General features: G+C 41.7%; 1 protein-coding gene across 2 annotated transcripts in view; it reads right to left on the reverse strand.

Annotated features, from left to right (window-relative positions):
* PEX14 (peroxisomal biogenesis factor 14) overlaps window positions 1-24934 on the reverse strand; it is a 99065-nt gene that overhangs the window by 23094 nt on the left and 51037 nt on the right. The window contains exon 1 of one of the 2 annotated variants that reach the window (XM_030537838.1): window positions 851-935. The exons of the other annotated variant lie outside the window; for it this stretch is intronic. Within the exon in view, the coding sequence (XP_030393698.1) occupies window positions 851-872 (22 nt within the window). The 5' untranslated portion in view covers window positions 873-935. Of the gene's footprint in view, window positions 1-850; window positions 936-24934 lie in introns of those variants that run through there. 2 annotated transcript variants of the gene reach the window in all.

A 24934-nucleotide genomic window follows, 5' to 3' on the forward strand; every position in this document is an offset into this window, starting at 1 on the left:
GAAGAGTGTGCACTATCTATCAAATGCCATATATAGCACACAAAAGCAAGTAAAAGGCCAGGTTCCTGCCCTGAGGAGCTTACAATCTAGCTCAGGCATCACCACCACATGGGGGTGCTTATGCAAGAAGGTGTTGAAATACTGGGAATGAGATGATCAGAGCAGCAGGGCTTGCAAAAGAAACAAATTTCAAGGGGGCTGGGATCTGGAGGAGAAGAGAGGCCACTTTGCTCCGTTGGAAAGCTGCTCCAAGCAGACAGGACAACCAGGAAGATGGCATGAAGCTGAGAGTGGGGAGAAAAATCAGAGGGAGCACTTTTTCTCAAGCATGAGATTGGCAGAGTACTGCCGCATGGTTATTCTTGGTACTATTGGCGGATAGAATGCTTGGAACTTCCCCCCCAGAGCACTTAACATCACAGTGAGGAGTAATATAGGACACATCCAGGATTCTGAGAGCATTACTCCTGCTTGGAAAAGTTAACCTAGGATGTGAAATCTGACTGCACGTTGTGCATCCACATAGAACAGACTAAGCCATAACACAAACACTACTGCCAGAAGCAGGTGTTTGAGGCTGTCTCTGGACTACTACTTATTAATGCATAGCACTGACAATGCTTCTGATCTTCAGAGGGTTTTATATTTATTAGCTGATCTTCATAACACTCCTGTGAGTTATGTTACATATTATTATCCCAATTTTACAATGGAAAAACTGACGCACAGAAAGGTTAAGTGACTTGTCCAAGGTCACAGGGAATTGTCAGTGTCACAAATAGGATACTAAATCTGACGTTCTTGGCCCCCAGTCTTGTGCTCAGACAACACACACACACACATACTCCACCTGTGTTGGATGCGTGCCTCATCAAAGCAGAGACTCAGAAAGAGACACATGAAAAACAAAAAGAGATGGTCTACATCAACTCAGGCTTCTTTCTATTTTAAAGTCCCAGTACAATATTTATGGTATCTAAACCATGTTAGAAAGCAAAGTCCTAATAAGAAAGGAACGGCTTTAACCAGTTCATAATTATTCAATAGAAGAGAGAGCATAAGCAGATGCCAGTATTGTAGATCACGAGCAACCGTAGAATTTTATAAAGCTGGAGCCAGACACACAAGCCAATAGTAGCTGCTGGCTGCAAATGCGGTTCTCTCTAAAAAGGGGCATTTTGTTCTATTTCCATGCAAAGGTAGCAGATGTGATAACATTTAACATTGAGGAACAAACAGTTAGTTATGGAGGATACTTTGTCCTTGAGATCTTCGGGCTATGAAAAGAACAGGAAATAATGCTCATTGTTTCCCACCCCCTCAATTCTCAGCCTGTTTGGGAAAAAGAAAGTTTTACAGATAAAATTTCTTGCATTATTCTGGTCATGCCAACTAGCGACATGACAGTGTCACTATTTCCATTACATAATCCTGTTTTACCAGGGAAGGAAAAGCTCATGTGAATGGTAATGAGATACGGAGCCTTTCATATCTAGGTTGCTGGTTTGAATCCAGCACAAGTCAGGAGGGAGTGAAAGTTGCTACCATCCAACGACTATTCTGTGGCCTCCGTGAAGTAGTCTCATTCACATTACTTGTCAACAAATGTCTGTATCACAGAAAACACTACCATATTGGTCCCCCTGTTAATAAGCAGAGGACAAGATTGTATCAAGCACAGAGACTGAACACTGTCAATGTGGCACTTTTCACAAATGCTAACAAAAATGTACAATATATTTGTAAAAGTATTTTCTCAGCAGTATATAATTTAGCCATCAAAGTTTACTTTGGATTGAAATTTGCCTCACACACCCCCACACCCCAGTAGCATTTTGTCCAAACTCAGGTATGTCTAACTTTGTTTTCCAGGCTTGGGAATGCAAAAAATGATATAATTAATATAAGGACATGGGAATTTATGTACTGGATCAGACCAGTGGTCCATCTAGCCCACCCTCCCTGCGCCATCCCTCCTCCCCCGTGTCCTGTCTTGACTTACAACGATGGCTGGACTGCTCTTTATTAAACAAATTCAAATAACTTGACCTTCTGCCACCTATCTCCCTTCTGGCTTGCCTAAGCCAAAATGAAGCCAAGGGTCTTGGTACTACCCAGAGACAATACTTCAGTAGAGCCCATCAGCTATTTAGAGAAAAGAAAGTGCTGATGTAAGTGACACCAGATCACTATGTTCACCGTGTATCATGGCAGAAGAATATTTCCACTACTTGGCTCTTCTTGGATTGGTGCTGATTCATGGACAACAAACCTCAATTTGAGTTCTAGAGTCCATCAGCTTCCACCATTCGCCTCCCAGTACAACTTCCACTAAGAATGTATAGTCCTTCATCATAGTGGCATCTAAAAAGCATTCACAGTCTTGTTCATTTCTCTCATCTAGTGTGAATTTAGCAACCCAAATATAACACAGTCTCTCTTGGGTGTACAACAGTGCCACAAAATCTAAAGGCTTGTGCTTAATAGGATTGTCTTTGGGGACAACTGATAGAATCATATCAGTATAATAGAAGATTCCCCCTCCCAACCCTAGCCTCCCCCCAGTTTGAAAGGCAAACATTTTAGATCTTCTGGAGTTGCAGCAAGATCAAGACCATGCAGAATCTAAAAGGTTAAAAGGAACAATAAAGGAAACTGCCAATTGTAAGTGAATTATATTTGGCTTTGAAAGCTGAGCCACGGCTATATTATAAAAGGCATCTCTTTGCGTTGTTTACCATCACCCTGACTAATGCAGGCTTTTTTTTTTTGTTTTAAATAATCTCATGCAAATTAGACACACACTTCCTTCCAGTTGATTGCTATCTGCAAGGAATAATCTAACCACAGAGGGTACCGAGAAAGGACTGAGCCGAGAAGGATGTCTTCACAGCCCTTCAGAATGCAAAGCTCCCCCGCCTCCCATCTCTGGTCCATCTATCTCATTCCTTCTTAGAGCCACTGACATGCATCTGAGGAAGTGGGTATTCACCCACGAAAGCTCATGCTCCAAAACGTCTGTTAGTCTATAAGGTGCCACAGGATTCTTTGCTGCTTTTACAGATCCAGACTAACACGGCTACCCCTCTGATGCTTTTGTAAGAATTAGCCATAATTTTTCACAAAGTCATCAAAATTTCTTTTTAGGTTTGAGGGTGTTGATTTGCATTATCTGACACCCAGCAGTGCTTTGCATTCAGATGTTCTTGTTGCCTTTCTTTCAGGAACTTCAGTATTGTTGCCATTTCCGATTTTCAGGAAAACCACCCAGCCTCTGTAACTTGTAGTTAAACACAGAATCAAAACAAATTAGAGAATAAAGCAGGGAGGTAGAAGTCCCCTCTGTGTCTGGGATTTTACAGTTGGAAAAGTGATGCAGAGAGAGATTAAAGTGACTTGTCCAAGATCACACAAGCTGTGTCTACTCTACAGACCTATATTGGTATAACTAAGTCACACTGGGGTGTGAAGAATCCACACCCCTGAACAAAGTAATTATAGCGACCTAATCCACCCTCTCCCTGCAGTGTAGACAGTGCTATATCGACCAGAGAGCTTCTCCCACCGACATAGCTACCGCCTCTTGGGGAGGTGGATGAACTACACTGACAGGAGCAGCTCTCCCATCCGCATAGTAGCGTCTTCACTAAAGCGCTACAGCAGCTGTGCCGCTGTAGCCCTGTACATGAAGACAAGCTCACAGTTAGTCTGTGGGAGAGCTGAGAACTGACCTCTGATCTGCTGTATCCCAGCTCCGTTCCTTAATCACAGGGCCAGCACTTCCTAGATAAAACATGAGGATAACATATCGTAGGGAAAAACCCTGCATGAGCTGGGAGATGGACTAAATGAGCTATTAAAACTTTTTAATCTTCAACATATGCTCCTGTTAGGGCACTTTGTTCATTCCCCATCCTGTATTGTTTCCTACATAATACACTTGTCAGAGCATCACTGAGTTTAGTGACTCAAGCAATAGGATTTTCACTAGTTCTCTGAAGGCAGAATTGGTTTTAACGAGAAAACTTCACAGTAGGAAAGGATGAGAAACTTTATCCCTCCCCCAGCAGAAAAAAATGTAGAGTCAAATTCTTTTGTCGTTTCAAAAGCCGGCTTTACTTTCACTTTGTCTGATAGATTCGCTCGAGGGGTTGTCGCCACACCTGCACTTCTACAGAGACAAACAGGTGAGGGTTTTCCACTCCCCCTCACTGTTTCTGTTAAAAAGCAAACAAAGCAAAACTGGCTGACTTTGTTTAGTTGCAATGAATCACCTGTCTGCATGATGCCTGTATCAAATCACATAACTGAAAGGAAGACCTATCAGCAGGTATCCTGAAATGACATTACAGTCCTCTGTTCCTGAAAGCTATTGAGTCACCTGTTCTCGTAAGAACATGGTCACTGTTCAACAGAATCACCATACAACCATCCTGGAATCTGATCCACATTAATGATTCCACCTGTTCAGTCAGTTCCACGCACTGCTACCTGGGTCCTTTTAATCAAGATGCCAGTACTATTTTTCTTCCAACATGCAGTCCTTTGAAAAAGTTCATAGAGTTTCATACATTTCACTGGGATCAAAGGTACAGTCCCTTGATCCTTCTCCTTGCATATGCCCTTGATAAAGGGCCAACATCAGGTCAATTTCAGCTTAAGGTTTTACCAAAACCCAAGGTCAGTAGAAACATCCCTGTGATTTTTTTTCTATATTTAAATGAAGTCGTTTATTTGGATCTGAACACTTCCCAGATGCACTTGTAACTCCAGTATTGGACAAGCACATGGGAACCTGAATGTCAACATGAAAATGACCAGTCTAGTTTAATTGTCAGAGAAAGGAAAAAAGTAAAGCAATTTTCAAACTAATTTAGAATGCTTTGAATTATTTCTGCTTTAATAATCTACGGTACCGTTAATTACACAACTGTGAACTGTATTTATATATTTATTTATTTATTTATTTCTGCACAACTGTTTAATGTGCCAGAGGTCCCTCTAAGCAGCATCCTGACTTGACAACAGTGCCTTCCTCTCAGTTATCTTGCACTAAATTAAGAGAAAACCTGATTGACAGCACAAGGCTAAATATTCAGCTGAGTACCCAGAAAGAAAATGGTTAAAAATGGCATTCCCCCCCACACACACATTAAAAAAACTCTGGCAGCAGTTTCTCTTCCTGGGCTTTTGGAGTCTATAATAAAATGAAGTGTAATGGAGGAGAGGAGAGCAATGTCAGAGGGTGAGGGTTTGGGAGAGAGGTTGTTAAGTATCTCCCTCTCCTCAGCCGTGTTTATTACATTTACAGGACCCTGAGTGATTGATATATGGACAGAGGGAGAATAAGCAGGCAGTTGCTGCCTCTCCAAATATCAGAGTGGTGCAGGACACACCCCAAATGCCTAAAACCCCCAAACTCTCTTTAAAGTGCTCAAAATTAAAAAGGCAGAAGGATAGACTCAGTCAGGGAAAGAAGAAAAAGTAAAACAGGGGGGAAATTTTTATTTATTATTAACATTTTGTTGGAACAGTGGAGTGCAATAAGGACTCTCAGAGCCGTTAAAAGTCGTTGGGTGACCTGCAGACCCCTATTTCCCAGAGCCTTGTATAAAATTGAATTTTTTAAACATAAATTACACGTAATGACGACACTGTAAAAACTAACAGTAATGGAAAGCTGTGCTGTATTTCATTAGCCTGTATTATTCCGTGCCACCTGATCCAGCCGGGCCTTGTTTATGAGTTAGTGTGTTAGCAGATGCCGATGGAAGCATTTGCTTCGACCTTGCTCTTCTCATTGGGGCATGAAATTACGACGGCAGCACCTTGATATTACAGCCATAAATACAGTAAACTGCAAATTTAAGCCAACGGCTCCTATTGTCTCCGAACATAAAGCTGATCGGTATTTATTTAAAAGGAGAACGAAAAAAAATATTATATATCACCTTGTTTATGGGTCTGGTCCCCTCCCCCACCTTAATCTGCCTTATTCACTTGGTTAAATACTAAACAAACAAACAAACTAAATCCTCCCTATTTTCTACTGATTAAATATTCTCATGAAATGAGTATTGTTTTCGGAAACCTGGATCAAAGTATTTCCACCCTGAACAAGAAGGGGCTGACTGCTGGTTTAGCGCATCTTTAAATGAAAAGCCAGGCACAAGTGCTGCAACTTTTCTTCTTTGTTTCTAAATATGAGAAGCTGAAAATATAGTATGAAAAAGTTGCTACTGCTGTGTGTGTGTGTGTGAGAAAGAGAGATAAAACAGATAGAGATACATACATATTGTGTATGTTATTTTGAAATATGCCCCTTGTTAATGCTATTTCAAAAGGTGGCAGCAAAAGAACAAAAATAGAAAAATAAATTTACAAAATAAAAAAATAGGCACACTCAAGAAAATGGTAGATCTCTCCGCTTAAGAAGCAGGAAAAGCTTGGAGTATTATCTCCCATGGGCATTTTGGGTAAAACACCCATGCACTAAGATGCCCACAAAATATATTAAATATAGGAGAGAAAAAAATCAACACAAAGGCAAAAGGACACTGGGTTATTGCAAAGCATATCACAGCATAAATCACAGCATTATAAGCTAGTGCAAAATGTATTTCATTGGTGGTTTAAAGGAGAGGAGACACAGTTTTGCCTGTCATAAGAGAGGTCAAGTCTTCCTCTTCTAATGCAAAGAGAGCTCTCCATTTGTATGAAGTATGTTATCTCTGTCCCACCCAGGAAAAAAGGGAGGATAGCCAAAGCAAAGGCTTCCAGTACTAAATTATACATTTCAGGGACCCAAATTAGATTAGATAAATCACTAGAAATAGAGTATAGGGAACAATCATGGAGGAGGAGGAAGTGGTTTGATTATGTGATGTAATATAGGAGGTCTTATCTATTTCAAAATTCCATGAGGCTGCCAAATGCAGTATGATAGCCCCAACAGGATTTGAACTCATCACCTTTGAATCAACAGACTGCTTACTTTGAGTGTCACAGATTTTGCACAAGCTCAGAGAGGATCAGATGTGCTCATGGTCTTAGTTACAGGGCGTTCAAAGTTTTGTCCCCGAATATGGTCAAATTCCTATGTCACTACTATATGCAAAAACAGATATGGACTTGTCTCTTAGCTCCCTACAAGGAAGTACTTGTCTATTAGATGGTGGAATAGCTCAGTGGTTTGAACATTAACCTGCTAAACCCAGGGTTGTGAGTTCAGCCCTTGAGAGGGCGACTTAGGGATCTGGGGCAAAATCAGTACTTGGTCCTGCTAGTGAAGGCAGGGGACTGGACTCAGTGACATTTCAGGGTCCCTTCCAGTTCTAGGAGATAGGATATCTCCATAAATTTAAGTCTTTCCGGGTAGTGGTAAAACCAGCAAACAAGACAGAAGTGAGCTACCCCTCTATGTAACCTATATAGAGATTCCGGGGGAGGGAAGAATTTCCAAACCTCCCCTCCCATATTTACTTTTAGGTCTCTTGCCTGCAGCCTTTCATTTCTATCATCAGAAATTTGATATCAGAATGATGGGACAAGCAAGTGGAGAGGACAGTTTCTGCCCACTACAGATATGTTTTCCCTTCCACGCTGGATGAAGCCTATCTGGCTAAGCTGGAAGCTAAAGTCACAGCAAAGGGCTATGAGGCAGTGACCCTCTGTCGTGTAATTGACTCTGAGAGGAGATGGCCTGAGATTGCCACATGCAGGGCCAAGAGCCTCAAGATAACAGAAGTGATTTTCAATACAGCTCCACATTAAGGATAGGGAAGTCCACAGCAGGAACCCAATTCCGAGGTTGAGTAATTTACCAAGAATGGAAGATGATGGAGACTAAATCGTCTCAGGAACATTTGCTTGAGAGCCAACATGTAAATCCACCCCCTAAACACCCCAGATAATAGAGGAGGTTAGATGCTAACCTAATAAGCCTAATGCTCTCATAATATAAACACTTGTTACCATTACGACTAGGCCTCCTTGGAAATGGGGCTCTGTATTCAGAGATATGGACTCCTGATGCACCTTGCGACTAATTCCTGTTCCAAAACATCAGTTCGCATACTGTGGTCTGAGAGTCCTTGCACATGGACAACTGGCAGGTCACATGGTGCTGGCTCTTCCTCCTCATTACTTTATTTGTATTAGAAGTAGTGCCTAGAGCCCCCAACAGAGATCAGGGCCCCATTGTGCTAGGTGCTGTCCATACACATAGTGGGGGGAACTCTCTGCCTAAGAGTTCACAGTCTAAATAGACAAGACAGAGCAAGGGTGAGGGAGGAAATCGAGACACAGAGGGGGGAGGTGACTTTTAGAAAGTCACAAGGCAGGTCAATGGCAGAGAACCCTCTTCCTGTGAGTCCTAGTCCCGTGCCCTGTCCACTGAACCATGGTGCTCCTTTTTTCAAAGCTGATACTACAGGTATCAAAAGGGTCTAGGTACCTGTAAATGTTGCTGGAACAAGGAGCGGAGGCCAGCCTAGATGCCTCCATTATGGCCCATGACTAAAATAATAAGAAGAGAAAAAGAGGAGGAAGTAACAGGAGGTGCCGATGGGGATCTTAGACAACAGTAGGACTACCAGAGCCACCACCAGGAGATGCTGGTGGGAGAAGAGCAGGGGACCAGGAAGCATATGAAGGGGAGCCAGTGGGCAGATTATCATGCGGAATAGGTGCCAAGTATAATTCCCAAATCTGGACCTTAGCGTCCAGGATATGGGTACTAGCATAAAGTCCTCTAAGCTTAATTACCAGCTTAGATTCTGTAGCGCTGCCACCAATCAGGAATTTTTAGGGCCTGATACCCTCTGGTCCCCCCAAAACCTTCCCAGGGGACCCCAAGACCCAGATGCCTTGAGTCTCACAACAAAGGGAAATAAACCATTCCCTCCCACCTCTTAACCTCCTCCCAGATCTTTCCTGCCTGAGTACACTAGGAGATACCGTGAATCAATTCCTTGAAACACAACACAGAGAGATCAAGTTTCTCTCTCCCCCTCACCCAGAGGCAATACAAATTTACCTTTCCCTCCTTGCTTCCCACCAATTCCCTGGTATATACAGACTCAATTTCTTTGAGCCTTAATTAGGAGAGAAAAATCAACAGGTCTTGAAAGCAAAACTTTTAATAAAAATGAAAGAAAAAAAGTAAAAGGTTTCTCTCTGCACTTTAGATGGTAAACAGTTACAGGGTCTTTCAACTTATAAACAATAGAAAGAAACTTTCTCCAGCAGAAAAACAATTTAAGCTACTTCCAGCAAGTACACATATGCAAATAAGAAAACAAATTAAAAGACTATAACCGCCTTTTTTCTTACTCACAATTCTGAATAGATAAAGAGACTGTAGCAGGGAGATTGGCAGAAACCTGGTTGCACCTCTAGTCCCATCCAGGACCCAGAGAGAGCAAAGCCAAACCCAAAACCCACAAACAAAGGCTTCCCTCCCAGAGATTTAAAAGTATCTTGTCTCCTGATTGGTCCTCTGGTCATGTGTTTGCAGGTCACTGTTTGTTAACCCTTTATAGGTGAAAGAGACATTAACCCTTAGCTATCTGTTTATGACAGTAGGTATCTAGACAGCACACAAAGGGAGCTGAAACAAGAGGGAAGGGTACCGACAGACTAGGAAGCATGTTCAGGGAGTCGGTAGCTAAGAGCTGTAGCACACATGCAGGGGAGAAGGGAACCAGACAGCAAAGAGGCATGTGCGCGGAGAGAGAGGACTCAGTCAATTTGTTGTATCTACCTGCTTTTTCTTGTCTTTTACTTAAGATTGTAAATTCTTTGGTGCAGGGACTCTTGTTCTGTGTCTGGACAGCACCAGGCACAACAGGGCCGCGATCCATCAATGGAGCTCCTTGGTGATGTCACGATACAAAGAATATATAACAACAATGCATGGAAGGGGAAGATGACGTTAAGAACAGATAAAGACACAGTGTGATCAGTTGTTTGGTTGGGGTTTTATTAAGGACAAAAAGGTAATTGCATTATACGCAATTAAATAGCAGCAATATTTTCCTAATCCTAATTTTTCTGGTAAGCAATTGCTATAATCATCATAGTGATGCTGTGTGGCTGAAAATGAGATTGGAAGGTAGTCCACGAAATCTATTCTTTGCTAAAGTGGAACTAAGAACTTATGTTCCGAAGGATCCAGGAGGAAAAAGCAATTTATTTCTACGATGGGCTCACTTCTCTGACACTTGAATAGTTTTTGGTCTACACAGCACACAAATTAACCAGTTGTATTATTGGGGGTGGAGAGGTGGGGAAGAAAACCCTCACCAAATCTTAGTTTAAAAAAGTTAGCTATAGAAAGCAGCATGGCTCCCAATCTTAACAAGAAACAGAAAGGTTGAAGAACTTTCATACAGTTCCTAAGCGTGAAAAAAATGTCCATCCTTAACTCTTTAAAAGTTATTTAGTAGCAGAGAATGATTAGAACGATACTGACATTTGGCTGATGTACAATCTGAGAGAACATTTTTTCTGGGTGGAAGAGAAGAAAATGTCAGTATTTTGGGGGTACAGAGGGAAAAGCTTGAGGTTCTCTTCCAAAACCAGATGACAATTCTCCCCCTTCCCCCCTGAATTTCAGAAGGATTTTTTTAAGTCTTATCTTTAGAATTAAAATATTAAACTATATTTTCAACTCACATGAGCTGACTCATATGAGCTGACTTGCATCTTCAAGGCACAACCCGCCATACTGATCCCTTCAGGACCTAGGCTGACTGATTAACATCACTACAGAATTCTAGCACAGAAGATGGTGGGGGGCACCCTGGAGGAGGCAACGGGAACTCAAACAGCTCCTTTGTTATTGCAGGGGAGCTCCAGAAGCAGCAGCAAAAGCTCAAATGGCTTCTTTGATGAGGTGCTAGAATGATGCTCAATGGCTCACTCTGAAGACTCTCCCTTTGCAAGGTGGCTTGCTCGCAGCACTGAAAACTGAAGGCACAGGCCTCCAGTAGTCCAAGGTATGAGAACTGTTGGCCACATATGGACCCTTCTTCAAAGTTCCCATGTAAGATCAAATTAACTTGAAGAGGAAACGTTTTGAATGGTGGAGAAGAGAGGCAACATTTTATAGATTGACAGGTTTGGTTAACTCTTTTGGTCAGGATTCCCTTGCTGGAAAGTGGTTCTGGAATTCACTGTCCAATCGTCCCCAAACTTTCATAAAGAAACATTTATAAAAATTCCACTTTCTTGTATAGGTTTATCCACTATGCCACATGGCTCTGCATCTCTTGAAAGACTTGGAATGAATTTAGATCAGAAAATTCAAGTTGACCTGCAGGACTGGAAGACTAGTATGAAATTCCAGACCCAGAGTTTTTGAAGTCTGAGGTTTTGGAGTAACAAATCTTACATAAGTACTGATGACAGCTTGCTAGCAAACTCAGGGCATATCATTTAACAGGATTTGTTACGATGTCTGGGGTATAGCAGAATTTCTGTATAAAAGAATGAAAAATCTTGTCTTCAATTGTCATTCCTGGTTCTTTATTTTACTCTAGAATTTCTTATGGCTCCACTTGGAAAGGAATCTGGCATATTTTACATTACACAATGGCTATCAGGGAGTACTCTCTACAGTTAAGATTGATTGGAATGTATTTGCCTTGATATTTCTTGCTGCCTCTATCACTATCAACATTTTAAAGTTCACAAATGAACCAACTGCACAAATCAGCCTAGCCTAATGCCAAGAAAAAAACATCTAAAATGTGTAGCTGTTGACCCTTTTAAGTGTGCGACAGGCAATAAGACGCACCAAAGGCACACTAAGTCACATACTGCCATGTGTATTATGCCCTCCTTACATCAGGAAGTGTTGCTGTAATGGGATGAGCACAATTACCTACTACTGCCTAGTCCCAAAGCCGTAGGAGAATGCTCTAAAGTAATGAACACAGGATGGAAGCCAAGAACTAGGGAGTTCTAAATCCTTCTCTGTCACAGATTCCCTCTATGCATCATGCAAGTCACCTCACCTTTCTGCCTCTACCTGCCCATCTGTAATATGTTGCACACCTATATACTCTATCAGGGTATTGAGGAGATTAACTTGATAAGGAAAAATCCATCTAAGTGGTAGGCATTATTATGGCACCTCTGATTTGCATCTCCCTGCCAATATATTAATATGAGGAAGCGTGGCAGCTAGTATTCATTACAGATTACAAATCACACCTGGTTTCTTAATTCTTTTTTGTTTTAGATCTTTCAAATGCCATTAAAACAATGTTTGCTGAATGCTAGTACAAAGCTAGCCACCTGTAAAATTAAAGGCTGATGGTGCCAATAAAAGTGTTGAAATACATTCTATTTAAGAGGTAATCCTGCTTTGTAATTTTAAAATATATTTTTAAATTATATCTACCTGCCCTTCACAATTCTGTTGGTTACCTCATATGCATTTAGAAAACAACCATCTATGTCATCACACAGGACACTGATCTCAGATAGGGAGTAAGAAACAGCAGCAGATGAACTTTTAAGAAACAAACATTTTGTACTCGGGTTGTGTGTACTTAGTAATAAAGAAGAAGGAAAGAAAGACAGAAAATACAAGGGACAAGCAAATCTAACGGGAAATGTTCCATTTAGACACAAGAGTGTTTTTTTCCATGAGTCTTCAGCAGTTCTTCAGAATTCTCATGCTAACAACATGCTAACAACAGTAAAAATAAGGAACCAGTGGAAAATACTATGGTGACTACACATACGCACACAGTGTATTCGAGTGGTAAGGTATAAAAGGAGTTTCATCATTGCTCTCTCTGGGCACACACAAAACATGGTTCTCTAGGGTTATGATTACCATGCCAAACACACCTCCAGAGTCTTCTTACTTGTATAATAAAAAGCCTTTATGCATTTGGATTCTATTGAAATCAGGTTTCTGGGGTGAACATTCAATTGTGATTTCAAGATTTGCTTTCCATGAACAGTGGTTGTTTTCTGCCAGTGAGCTCATTGGCTGGAATCTTCACAAAAAGCAAACAAAAGAGAGGCAACAACATGGCTGAAGTAAATTCATTTAAAAACTGGCGTGAATATTCAGAAACATTTGTGTGTATGTTACTGAGCATTTGTTAGACTAGATGGTGGGGCAGCTGGAGATTTTCCAGTATCCTTTCACATTGTGCCAGGACAGGTCTTGAAGTTCTGGTGTCTGGAAATACTCTCTAGACAAATGAAACATCTTTCAAATATAGTGGGGGGGATGAGAAGAGGCAGATAGACCCTAGATGGCATTGAACAGGAAACTCACTTAACAAGGGCCAAAATGCTAACAAACTTCATCTCTCAGCACACAGGGGTGCACAAACAGCTTCCTCATTATTGGCACAGAGCTGGGCTCAGTGATAAAAGGGGCAGGAAGGGCATGCTTTGCTGATTCCTGTCACTCCGTATCAATCTGAAAAGCTACATCCTCGAAGTGCAGGAATGATGCCAGGCACAAGAGGACCACTCTCTGTTGCAGCAGAAGCTGCTGTTTGATGTGATGTTTAAGAGGCAAATCTCTATGCAGTAGCTTGTTCTCTTGGGATCCCTACCCCCACATTCTTGAGTGCCAAGTGCAACGACCGGATAGAACTACTTATCCTTTACAACAACTTACCACTGCTGGTGGGGAACTTGAAGCCCGTGGGCCACATGCACCCCGTCCAGGTAATCTGCTGGCGGGCTGCAAGACAATTTGTTTACATTGACCGTCTGTAGGCACAGCCATCCGCAGCTCCTAGTGGCCGTGGCTCGTCACTGGAATCCGTGCCTGCAGACGCTCAATGTAAGCAAACTGTCTCACAGTCCACCAGCAGATTACCCTGACGGGCCGTGTGTGGCTTGCGGGCTGCAGTTGCCCACTGCTGCTTTACAGTCACTGCAGTGTCTGAAGTGCATCAGAATGACTCCATTCACTTCTTCCCCCATTTTCTCCCTGGTTTTCTTTAACAGTTCCTCACACCTGTCCCAGGCGGCCTGGCATCAAGCAAGTTCTGCCTTTATGATGCAATACCTGGAACTACGTGAGGCCCCAACTCCTCTGATAACTTAACCAACAGGCAACAGCAGCTTCTGTTCTTATTGACAGCACACAGGTGCTAGTAAATACCAACCCCCAGGGTATTCTCTGTAAACACATAGCCGCTGCCACCTTCTCCCCATAGCTCCTAACACACACATGCTCGCTTTACCGACACTGAACTCACACCTCACAAACAAATTATTTAACTACTCTGTTCCCCGAGGAATACAGTGATCATTTCAAATGCAGCTCCCTGCTCGCCTCTCACATACACGCAACAGCCTGATAGGTTAAATGTTGCCATTTAATTACCATAATGGAAGCTGCTATTTTTTGGTTCCCCTGAACTCCTCTTCTCTCTCGCTCTTTTTAAACACACTGAGAGTCATCTTTTAAACATGTATTTTATATTTCTGGGTTTAACAGCTGCATGCTCCTGGTTACTCTAGGAGTGGGAGCAGGGATATTCTTCACTTAAGATATGAGAAACTGGTCTTTTAAATGCCCAAAGTGAGGGATTGGGGGAAATGTACCAGAAAGGGGCAAATGCCAAGCATTGTAGAAACAGCCTGCCCTTTCATCTACTTACATGATTCTGTTTGGACTGTGGCGAATACAACTAGTTACAAACGAAGCTGGGGCCTGTAGAAGGAAATACATAAAAAGTAGTCTGAGAAATTATGCTGTCTCAACAACAACATATTGATTTATATTGGCACCTTAGCACAATATGGTGGTCTAAGCTGAGGACTGGGAGCAAGGAACTCCTCTATTCTAATTCCAGATCTGGTACACTGACTCCTTTTGAACCTCTGTACCTCAGTTTCTTCATCTGTAAAATGGGGATAATAATAGTTTCCGTCTACCTTCCAGCAGTGTCCTGAGGATTAACATTTGTAAAATGCTTTTAAAATGAAAAGGGCTAAACCAGATGAGGAAGTACAATCAGAGAAGAGTGTAGAAAAGGAGATGATAATGCTTTGCTTCCACACAGCATGTTCTGAGGATTAGCTAATGTTTGTACAGTGCTTTCAACATGTAAATTGCTCTAGAAGTGCAGGATAGAAATTTATTAATTTCCTGGCCATACTGCAAAATAGCTCTTATTTCAGGAATTCAGGAAGGGGGCTGAGGAATTATTATAGTTTATTACTGGGGAGGAGTATAATAATTGTGAAATTATGAGACTACATCAATACTTATTTGTGAATTTTATTCTTTGTAGTGTATGGTAATTAGAAAGCACCTAAGAGCAAAATATAGGCATTTAAAGTCAAATTAATGTTTTACATATTCTCATGCCTCAGCATTCCTAGAAAATACCTGAGCTATACCTGTCTTATACCTTATCCGCCCCCAAAATATGAAACGCTTCCATGGCAGTATAGATTTCGATATGTGATTTGTTCAGTGGCCTCCGGCCACAGTCCAATGTCCTATCTCTTTGTGCAGGGACACAGTCCAGTCTTCCTCTGGAGTAAGGCCACCTACTGGCATCCCTACCCACCCCCCAACGGAATCTTAAAGGTGAGACAGGGCAGCAGAAGCAAAGACAAATTTAATTTTGTTTATCACCATAAAAAGGGACATTTCCACATGGACAGCAAGGACATGAATATCGTGTGTATGCAGGGGCAGAGGGGAAATTATAAACACATTTTTGGCGAAATTCAATAAAGCTGATTCCACTGCATAAGGTCAGCAATTTACTTTAAAAAATGATATGATTGCAACTTTTAATATAACCCATGTATTTGCTGCAAGATGTTCTAGAAGACTGTGTAATGTAACCATCCGACTGCTCCACAGGAGCAGAGATCACCCCATTTACCCTTTATTGTCTTGATAAAAGCAATGCACATTTGCACAATATGACAAAGTCAACAATTTTTACTTAGGAGAGCCTCAGATTTAATGGTGAATGAATTCTCCTCTCTCATCCTAGGGCTGGGGGTCCATTCTGGGCTAGGATTCATCAGGAAGAGCCAGAATGAACAAACTCAAGACTTAATTCCCCTCCTATCCAAGGAGGGTCCTCCCCCAGGTTAAAATTAGGGAGGGAGTGGTTGGGAGCAGAAAAGAGTAATGTGATTATAGCAACATGAGCACTCAGTCCCTTGTCACTACAAAATATGTGGTCTATTACACAACAAAACTGTGTTCCAGGAGAGCCCACAGACTAAATTAATATGGAGGCTTAATTCATCTCTCCCATCCCACCCCGGGCAGGGCAGCACCAACATGAGTGGGATGGATTTAATCTGAAGAGTAACATGGCACGTCCCAGATTACATTCCCCACTCCAGCCCCTGGGGAGAGGGCTGTCCCTCCAAAACTGGAAGAGAGAATTCATTCATGAGTGGGTTACAGACTGAATTTCCCTGGGCTGGATGGCCATGGGGACTGAACTCCTCCTTCAACCCAAAAACATATTTTTATACAACCGTATATAGATATCTTTGGCTGTCTGAAGTGAAGCTTGCTTCAAAGGTCAGAGCTCCAGGCCCAGATTAGGATTGCACGCAATCTGCTTGAGCCCTGGCATTCTGACAAACTTCCCCTGCCTTATATGTCCAATTGAGGTAAATTCTCTGTGTCTCTGAAAGTGCAGTTCAAAAATCACACATTGCAGGATACACACTTGTCTAGCAACTTCGATATGAGGATCCCAAATCCCTTCACAAATGTGAATGGGTTAAAGCTCAACATGCCTGTTAGGTGGAAGTAATCATCATTATCCTCATTTTATAGATGAGGATGCTGAGACCCAGACAGCTTATGTTACTTGCCCCAGATCATGCAAGAAGTCCATGGCAGAGACTGAAATCTCCTGACACTTGGTCTGAGCTATAACCATCACACCAGCCTACCTCTAGCTGCCCTATATTTAGTCTCTCACTCAAGGATATCCACAGCTAAATTTCTTAAATACATATATCAAAAGATGACTTTCCTAACTGTCACTGCTGCAATCTCAACCTAGGGTCTGAAGATCTAGCTGTGTTCTCTCTGCCCAGCATCATCAATACTAAAGATTCAAAACTCAGAATTTAGCTGACAATTTGATCCAGAATGGAATCCAGCTCACTCTGCCATAGCGGTATGAGCTCTGCAGTACTAACAGGAATGGAAACAAGCTTTTGACAGTAACCAAGGCAAGTGTGACTCAAAACACACACAGGAAGCAAAAGGAGCTAATTTTGCAGAGTCACTTTTAATCACTTTTACATTACATAGTTACTGTCAGATAGCCAGAATGAAAGTCACTATTATAATAGTAACATTCCACTTATTTGTTAAAATAAAGACTACATCTGGAGCAAACACAACTTTCTAGGCCCTGTCTGAGTGTGTTCTGGGCACCGTATAAATGTATTCCAATCTACCAATACTTTGCAAACTATGAACACACAACAGAGGTGCTGACGGACCCTGTTCCACTGAAATACTGCTGAATTTCCTGGACGACAAGTGAGCTGAGAGAAATGGGAATGATGCCTGATTCTTCACTCACTGTACTGTAAATGAAATCAGTTCTCTTTTTCTGTGGAATGCACATCTAAATGGCTCAAGTGTGTCACAGGGTGAGCCTTAAGTAAGAGAGAGGCTATTGCTACTAATGTGACTTGTACCCTCTGTTATGAAACAAATAAATGAGCATTTAGAGGATGTCAACTCCATGAGTCTCTCTCCCTCAATGGATTCTTCAGCAACATCATTAAAACATCAAATGGGTGCTTCATGCAATGTACTTTCCAGAGCCTTGCACAGAAACCAGATGAAAAAGTCACAGCAATTTTCATCTTTTTGGCATGAAACTGCAAAGCACTTATCAAACCCCACTGGAAATGTTACTTAAAGGGTCATGCTGTCAAGGTTGGTTGGCCCTAAGTTTGCCCTGCCTTTTTTCCTCTTCTGTCTTTTTGCAGGTCCAAGTGGGGGTTCCCCTCATCAGAAAATGTTGCAGTTCAAAGCCAGCAGCCTCGCATTTCATGAGCAAACCTGCAAGCACGAAACAAGAGTGCTGCTCTGGTCCTGGGAGCAAGCATACAAAAACAAACTATTAGATACTTATTTGGTTGCTGGAAAGAACTTCCGTAAAGAAGCATTTCAGTTCCAAGTAGAACTGATCAAAATTTTTCAAAAAAAAATTTTTCCATTAGAAAATGCGGATTCAACTAAACAGAAACATTTCACGGGACGATCTCAATTTCATTGATGTTTTCAATGAGAAGTTATCCAAACATTTTGTTTTGATAACATCAAAATATTCTGTTTCAATTTAATCATTTTGACTTTTATGTTATGTTTTATTACATCCATTCCTTATATTATAAATTATAATAGCAAGAAAATATTTTGGAATACTTAATTTTGAAAAAAATTCTCAACTTTCAACTTTTTATTCCAATTCAATATCTCAGAATTTCCCATAGGACAGAAATTTCATTTTTCAACCAGATCTAATTTCAAGCTTTTACAGTGTTATACAAAATAACTTTAAAAAAAATTATTCAGCATCCCTTGACCACAGTGGAGTTTCAAACACAAAGGTATCATCTCTAAAGTCTCCTGACCAGAACTAAACATTTAGAAGCATTCCTGTGCTTCCCAGTTCCATTCTCGATTCCATCCGTGCTATTTCCTCTCAGAAATAAAGGCTGGATGATTTTTCAACAATTGATAACATTTATGCTAAGCAAAGTCCATGCATCAGAACACAAGATGATCTCTTGCAGTGATCAGGAAGGATCTCCCCTTCTTTTGTCTCCAGCATCAACAAGCAGCTATCCCGGAAGTTGCATGTTTTTGTCATCTTTTAAATCCCGGGGCACTGTCCATAATCAGAGGCAGGATGTGAATCATTCTCCCCATTTATATGGGGGTCCAGTGGCTTGCCCCCTATCTTTCTTCCAAATCTTGGAGGAAGGGGGAAGGAGGATTTTCTGTCCCTCATCCTAAAAGCTCCACCTTTTTCCAAAAGCTCAGCAGCCCCAAGGAATAGTCCTATCGAATCAACTCCCCGGGATATCCTAACAGTTGATCAGTTGGTGAAGCTTTGCTGGCACTGCTGTTACACATTTCCTCTTGGCACAAAGCTGAGAAAATCTGTAGAGTTCATGACAAGTTCAGATAACACAAGCAGTGGGAAAATTGATGGGGGAAGAGTCAGCATGATGAATAGGCTGGCACAGAACACCAGATGACGGATATGCACATGCGAGACTGGCAGGATAGGGAGACATCGCTTCTTAGCAGATGGATGGAGATTCTCAATCACTTTCAGGAAAAACAAAATTAAACTAACAACATAGAGCTGTGGTCCTAATCTCCAACTCATGAATGCATCTGTACTATTGGGTCATGAGCAACCTGAAGCAGGAATCTTCTCTGTATATGCTGAACATTATCAGCATTGGGCAAACATTAGCAGAGTGCCAAGAGCAGATGTGACTACAGATAACTTGGATTCACATGGAAAAAGTTGCAAGTTTGCTAGTGCTGAAAAGTGTTCAGTCTCTTAATTCTATGGCTCCCATTTGAGGTTCTAGGGAGTCCATCAGATCTCACAAGATAAACGGGATCATCTTGGCTCAATACATGGCAGTGAGGCCTCTAAAGCCCACTGTAATAAATGAAGGGGAAAGGGGTAGCTCTCTTTTATGGACACCCAGCCGGCCATTAGCTATAAAATACCTCTTAGTAGCTGTTCTCTAATCGCTCTACCTGTAAAGGGTTAAAAAGTCTCACTGCTATGCATAGGTAGAAAGAAGTGAATGGACACCTGGACAGAAGAGCCAATGGGAAGGCTAGAAATTTTTAAAATTGTAAAATGACTCCCCTTTTATCTGTCTGGGTTGTTCTCTGGGGACAGGGGGACAGGACAGAGCTATGCTGTAAGAGCTTAGCTGACAGGTATGAAAACCCATAAGTATCATACCTAGAAACTACTCATTTGAAACCCCAGATATGTAAGTATATCAGGAAATGTCTAGGAAGAGGCAATTAGCTTTATCTCTTTTATTTCTTTATGGCTTGTGGATTCCTCTGTGCTAACCCCAGGTGCTTTTGTTTTGCTTGTAACCTTTAAGATGGACCTCAAGAAAGCTAATCTTCATGCTTAATCCTTGTAGTGTTTTTTTTTTAAATCTAGCAAATGCCTAAGTTCCCAGATGTATTTTCTTTCTTTTTCTTTTTTTTTTTAATTAATAACATTTACCTTTTTTAAGAACAGAATTGGATTTTTGTGTCTTAAGAGGTTTGTGCACAGGTTGTTTAATTAGCTGGTGGGAACAGCTGATTTCTTTTTTTTTTTTTCTCAGCTCTTCCCTGGAGGGCAGGTGAAAGGGCTTGAGGGTACCCCACAGTAAGGAATTCCCAACTGCGCCTTCCTGGATTCTCAAAGAGGTTCTGCACTTGGGTGGTGGCTGCATCTACCCATCCAAGATCAGAGAGAAGCTGTAATTCTGGGAGTTTAATACAAGCCTGGAGTGGCCAATATTTATTTTTAGAAAACCTTGAGGGGCCCCCCCTTCTGCACTCAAAGTGCCAGAGTGGGGAATTAGCCTTAACCACCACAACAATACTGCAGAAAGGGGTGTTGGGTGTTCCTTCCTCAAACTTAATGAGGAGCCAGTGTCCTAGAATAATATGAAAGGATACTGGGCTGTGCCTTTCACATGAGACATAAAACAGAGAACCCGACTCTTCGTGGTTGTTGAAGATGCCCTGGTCCTTTCAAGTATCTTAGCAAATTTTTAACTCAGGTAATTACATTCTCCATCCCCACAAGTTTCCCCCTGCAAGATCACTTGGATACAGTATTCTTCATTTCCTATCCAAAAACTCTTGCAATAGTGTTAAACAGCTGCTGCATTGTACCTTCAAGGTAGCTCCATTTCAGTAGTAGGTGAAGTGATCTCATCATAACCCTTTTATACCTCTTAAGAGAGTGATGAGAGTCTGAATCAGCTGATGGGTGTAATGTGCTCCAAGAGCCTCAGATGAAATGCACTAGAGAAATGTAGACAATTATTTACTTTGCAAATACTCTGTTTCCATGGGAAAGTGCCATCCAACCTCTCTTCAGCACTCTCGTTTTATCTGTCTACAAAGGTTTTTATCATATCTGAGCGGCTGTTCCAAACTTCTGAATCACTGTCTGGAGTAAGCATCCTCCCTGGTTTGGGCCATTCCATTCCGCTCTTTTCTCTTACTCTGGTCTGAGGTTGTTGGCTCCGGTTGTATTGTATGCATAATATAGTGAGAATTATCATGTAATTGCAAAACAAACTAAAGTTATTAACAGTCACATTTTCAGCTCTGGCCTCTAGTTTTCCATCCCTTTTTTGTTGTCCATGCTACTCATGGGGTCTGCACAGTCATTTGCACACACCATTTAGACTGCTGGATAGCCAGTTATCCAATCTGCATGTGCGATAAGGGATAAGCAACCCCTAGCACAATCAGTTGCATGCACAGAAGTAGGCACAGAAAAAACAAAGGCTGGCTGAAAATCTGTCTCTTAATGCCTTAGCTCCATTTCTTGCCCCTCTCCTCCTAAATCCATATCCTGCTAAGTCAAGAGAGAATGACTAGACTAGTCTGGATCTACGACCCCCTCTACATATCCCAGAGCCAAACTAACTTTGTCTTCAGAAGCTGGAGGAGAAGACCTCCACAATCCTCCTCGGATGGGTGGGTCTTGAGAGCATATTACTAACTGGATCTTTTTGCATGAGCTGTCACTGGACTCCGTTGACTTGCACTGCGTTTTGTGCTCAAGGAAAAGCTTTGTAAAAATTGTTCAAGCTTCACTGAGAGATGTTAAAGAATTAATTACAAAGTAAAGCTGAAGGAGAACATTAATTTTAGAAACACAAGAGGTTACTTTTCTTTTCCTCCCTTTTCTGGAGGTGGAGGAGGAAAGGCCGTTATTTTCACTTTCATCGTGGGGGCAGAAGCTGGGAGCTGTCCAGTCGATAACCTGGCCATCAGAATAAGGTTTCTAATTAAAAGGTCAGTGACCTGGAAAGCTAGGGCCTCACTCTCAGGGCTTCTCAGTAATGATGGAGCTATTAAATTAAGACTTATGAAATCAATGCTAAAAAAGCTTTCATGGTAACAAGATTCCATTCAAGGACATGCAAACTGCCTCATGAAATTGACTTAAATTATAAAAAAGGAAAGTAATAAAAGAGAGTAAAATTTAAATCTGCAGAAGAATTTACTCCCCTTAAAACTCTCCAACTGCAGGTTGTGGACCCTCCTCTCCCATCCTCAAGGTGATCCACCAGGGTTTTCTGTAGCAGTTTGTCTTCAGCAAAGAGGCTGTTTAGTTACTGGTGGGGGTTCAACTTCCAGGAACACAGTTGATTAAAAGGAGGAAGAGAAGTGAGCTGATTTTCTACAGCAGATTCCTGGATTCAGTACTTTTGTTTCCTGAGAAGTAAATACCTTTGGCCCTTTCATGGAGTGGGGCACTTAAAACTCCATAATTCATGCATTGCCTCTTTATCAGCAGCTTAGGAACCCTCCCTCCAGCTGCCTTCTGTCCTCCAGTCTGACAACCACCTCCCACTTCTGTCATATTCTTTACTTGAACTGCACTGCAAAAGCTGCGTGGGACCCACAGGCAACAGAGCCGTGGAAAAACTTCTGTATTAACTTGCTTTCTAGAAGACAAGGTAATGAAACAGATTAATAGACCCAACATGTTAAGGGCAAAGCTTCCCACTGACCTCCTGCGCAGCTCATCAAACAGAAGTTTGACTCGGTTGGGAAGCAGGTGTATACGAACATACAAAGCACCAATCAAGGTAATAAGTGTTCTAAAGAGTTTCTGACCCCGCAAATTTCTGGATTTACTCTTCCCCAATGTAATTCAACAGCGACCATAGTCTATCTAAGGTACTTATAAGGCCCCCAGCACTGTAGTACCTGAGCACCTCACAATCTTGAATGAATTTATTCTCCTTACTCCTGTGAGGTCGGGCAGTGCTATGATCTCCATTTAAAAATGGGGAACAGAGGCTAAGTAACTTGCCCACGGTCACACAGGAAGTCTATGATTGAACAGGGATTTGGACAGAGGCTCCCAAGCCATAGCCTAGCACCCTAACCACTGGACCATCCTCCCTTTGCAGTCACATGTTATAGATTCAAAACACACAATTTTAACCTGCATTAGCTACTGGATGGGTAGGTGAGCATTACAGGACATCTGAGCCACAACAGCTCAACAACAGACACATTTCCACCAGGGTTTAAACCCCACATGCTGTCTAATTACTCCCCAGGCGCCACTGATTCTCTGTTGCGTATCATCAGCAGAATCAGCTACTTGGACAAAAAACAAACAGCATCTTTTTTTTTTCTTTCAGATACTCTGAAGGAAAACAGCTGCTTTTCCCCTTCATCTGAAGAAGTTCACAATAAAAAGGAGGAAATGTCATAAATTACACAAAATGCCAGTGTAAGCTTTAAAGAAAATGATAAATGATTCTAATAACTTCATGTTTCTCATTAATGTCTTTGTATTCAGAAAGTTTTAAAGTGTTCAAGATGACGCAGAAATCTCATTGAACTTTTGCAGGACTTTAAATTCAGGACACTTTCCTCACCCTCTCCATCTTCATCAGGCTTATTATCCTAGGCATGTAATATATGACCCCCAACCTCTTAACTGGACAGAAATAGGGGCAGCCTCCCTCCACTACCACCCAGCTGCTGTTTCACAAGAAAACAAACCCAACCCAGCTGATAATTCTAAAGTAACCTTAATTTTCCACTGAACTGACATGCACCTCTGGGACCACAATTTCTATATTAAATAATGTTTAAAAATAATAAAATTGAATTTGCCTTTTCACGAAAGACATGTTTATTTTAAAAAAGGGAATATTATAATTTAAGGTATTATTTCACTGCAAGTCCCAGATGTGAAATTTCCTAAGCAAAACTGAGACTGCAGTACCTGGGAGTACCCCTGCTGCCAGTGCTCTTACCCCTACATTCGCTACATCCACTTCGACTGGAACAGATTGCAACTAGGGCAGCGGAGAGCTCCCCCACAGCCAGCGTATCAATCTCTTTCCTTACAGCTCTCAGAAAGGCAGTGGTCCTGCCCCACTCTCTGCAGCAAAATCTGCTGGAAGAAACTATAACCAGAACAACTGCAAAATCCTCCCAGGAAATGATGCCTCTGTATCATTCCCTACAGAGATATGTACAAAGTTATTTTTAACACAGAGGTTCATAGAAATGTTTATGATATGGTATGATAGATATGCTAGGATATATGATATAAGGAAGGAGTGTTGTCTAGGGGCTTGAACAGGGGACTGCTAGTCAGGACTCCTGGGTTCTATTCTTAACTCTGTCACTGCCTTGCTGTGTGCTCTTGGGTCAGGCAGCTTAACCCTCTCAGGGTATGTATACACTGCAATAAACCATCCATGGCTAGCCCGTGTCAGCTGACTAGGGCTCACAGGGCTCAGACTGCAGGGCTATAAAATTGCACTGTAGATGTTCGGTTGTGGGCTGAAGCCTAGGCTCTGGGATTGGTGCTGAGTGGTGTCAGTGGCCTGTGAAATACAGGAAGGCTAACAAGATGATCTGGTGGTTCTTCCTGACCTTAATATCTCTGATTCTCGAAGTCACAAGATCCTTGATGCAACATGCTGCAGACTTGCACAGTATTTACTAATGAATACATGGACAGGATTTTTTCCTCAGAGGATAAGTCTTGAAATTTCTACTCCAGGAAGTCCTGGTAGAATACACTTGACTAGAATTCAGGAAAAACACTGGATAGTTACTCAGAATACCAATGGGTAGATCTCAGGGTGTAAATGGAACTGAATACTCAGCCAT

Source organism: Gopherus evgoodei, chromosome 18 (genome assembly GCF_007399415.2).
Source record: "Gopherus evgoodei ecotype Sinaloan lineage chromosome 18, rGopEvg1_v1.p, whole genome shotgun sequence".
Classification (NCBI taxonomy): domain Eukaryota; kingdom Metazoa; phylum Chordata; order Testudines; family Testudinidae; genus Gopherus; species Gopherus evgoodei.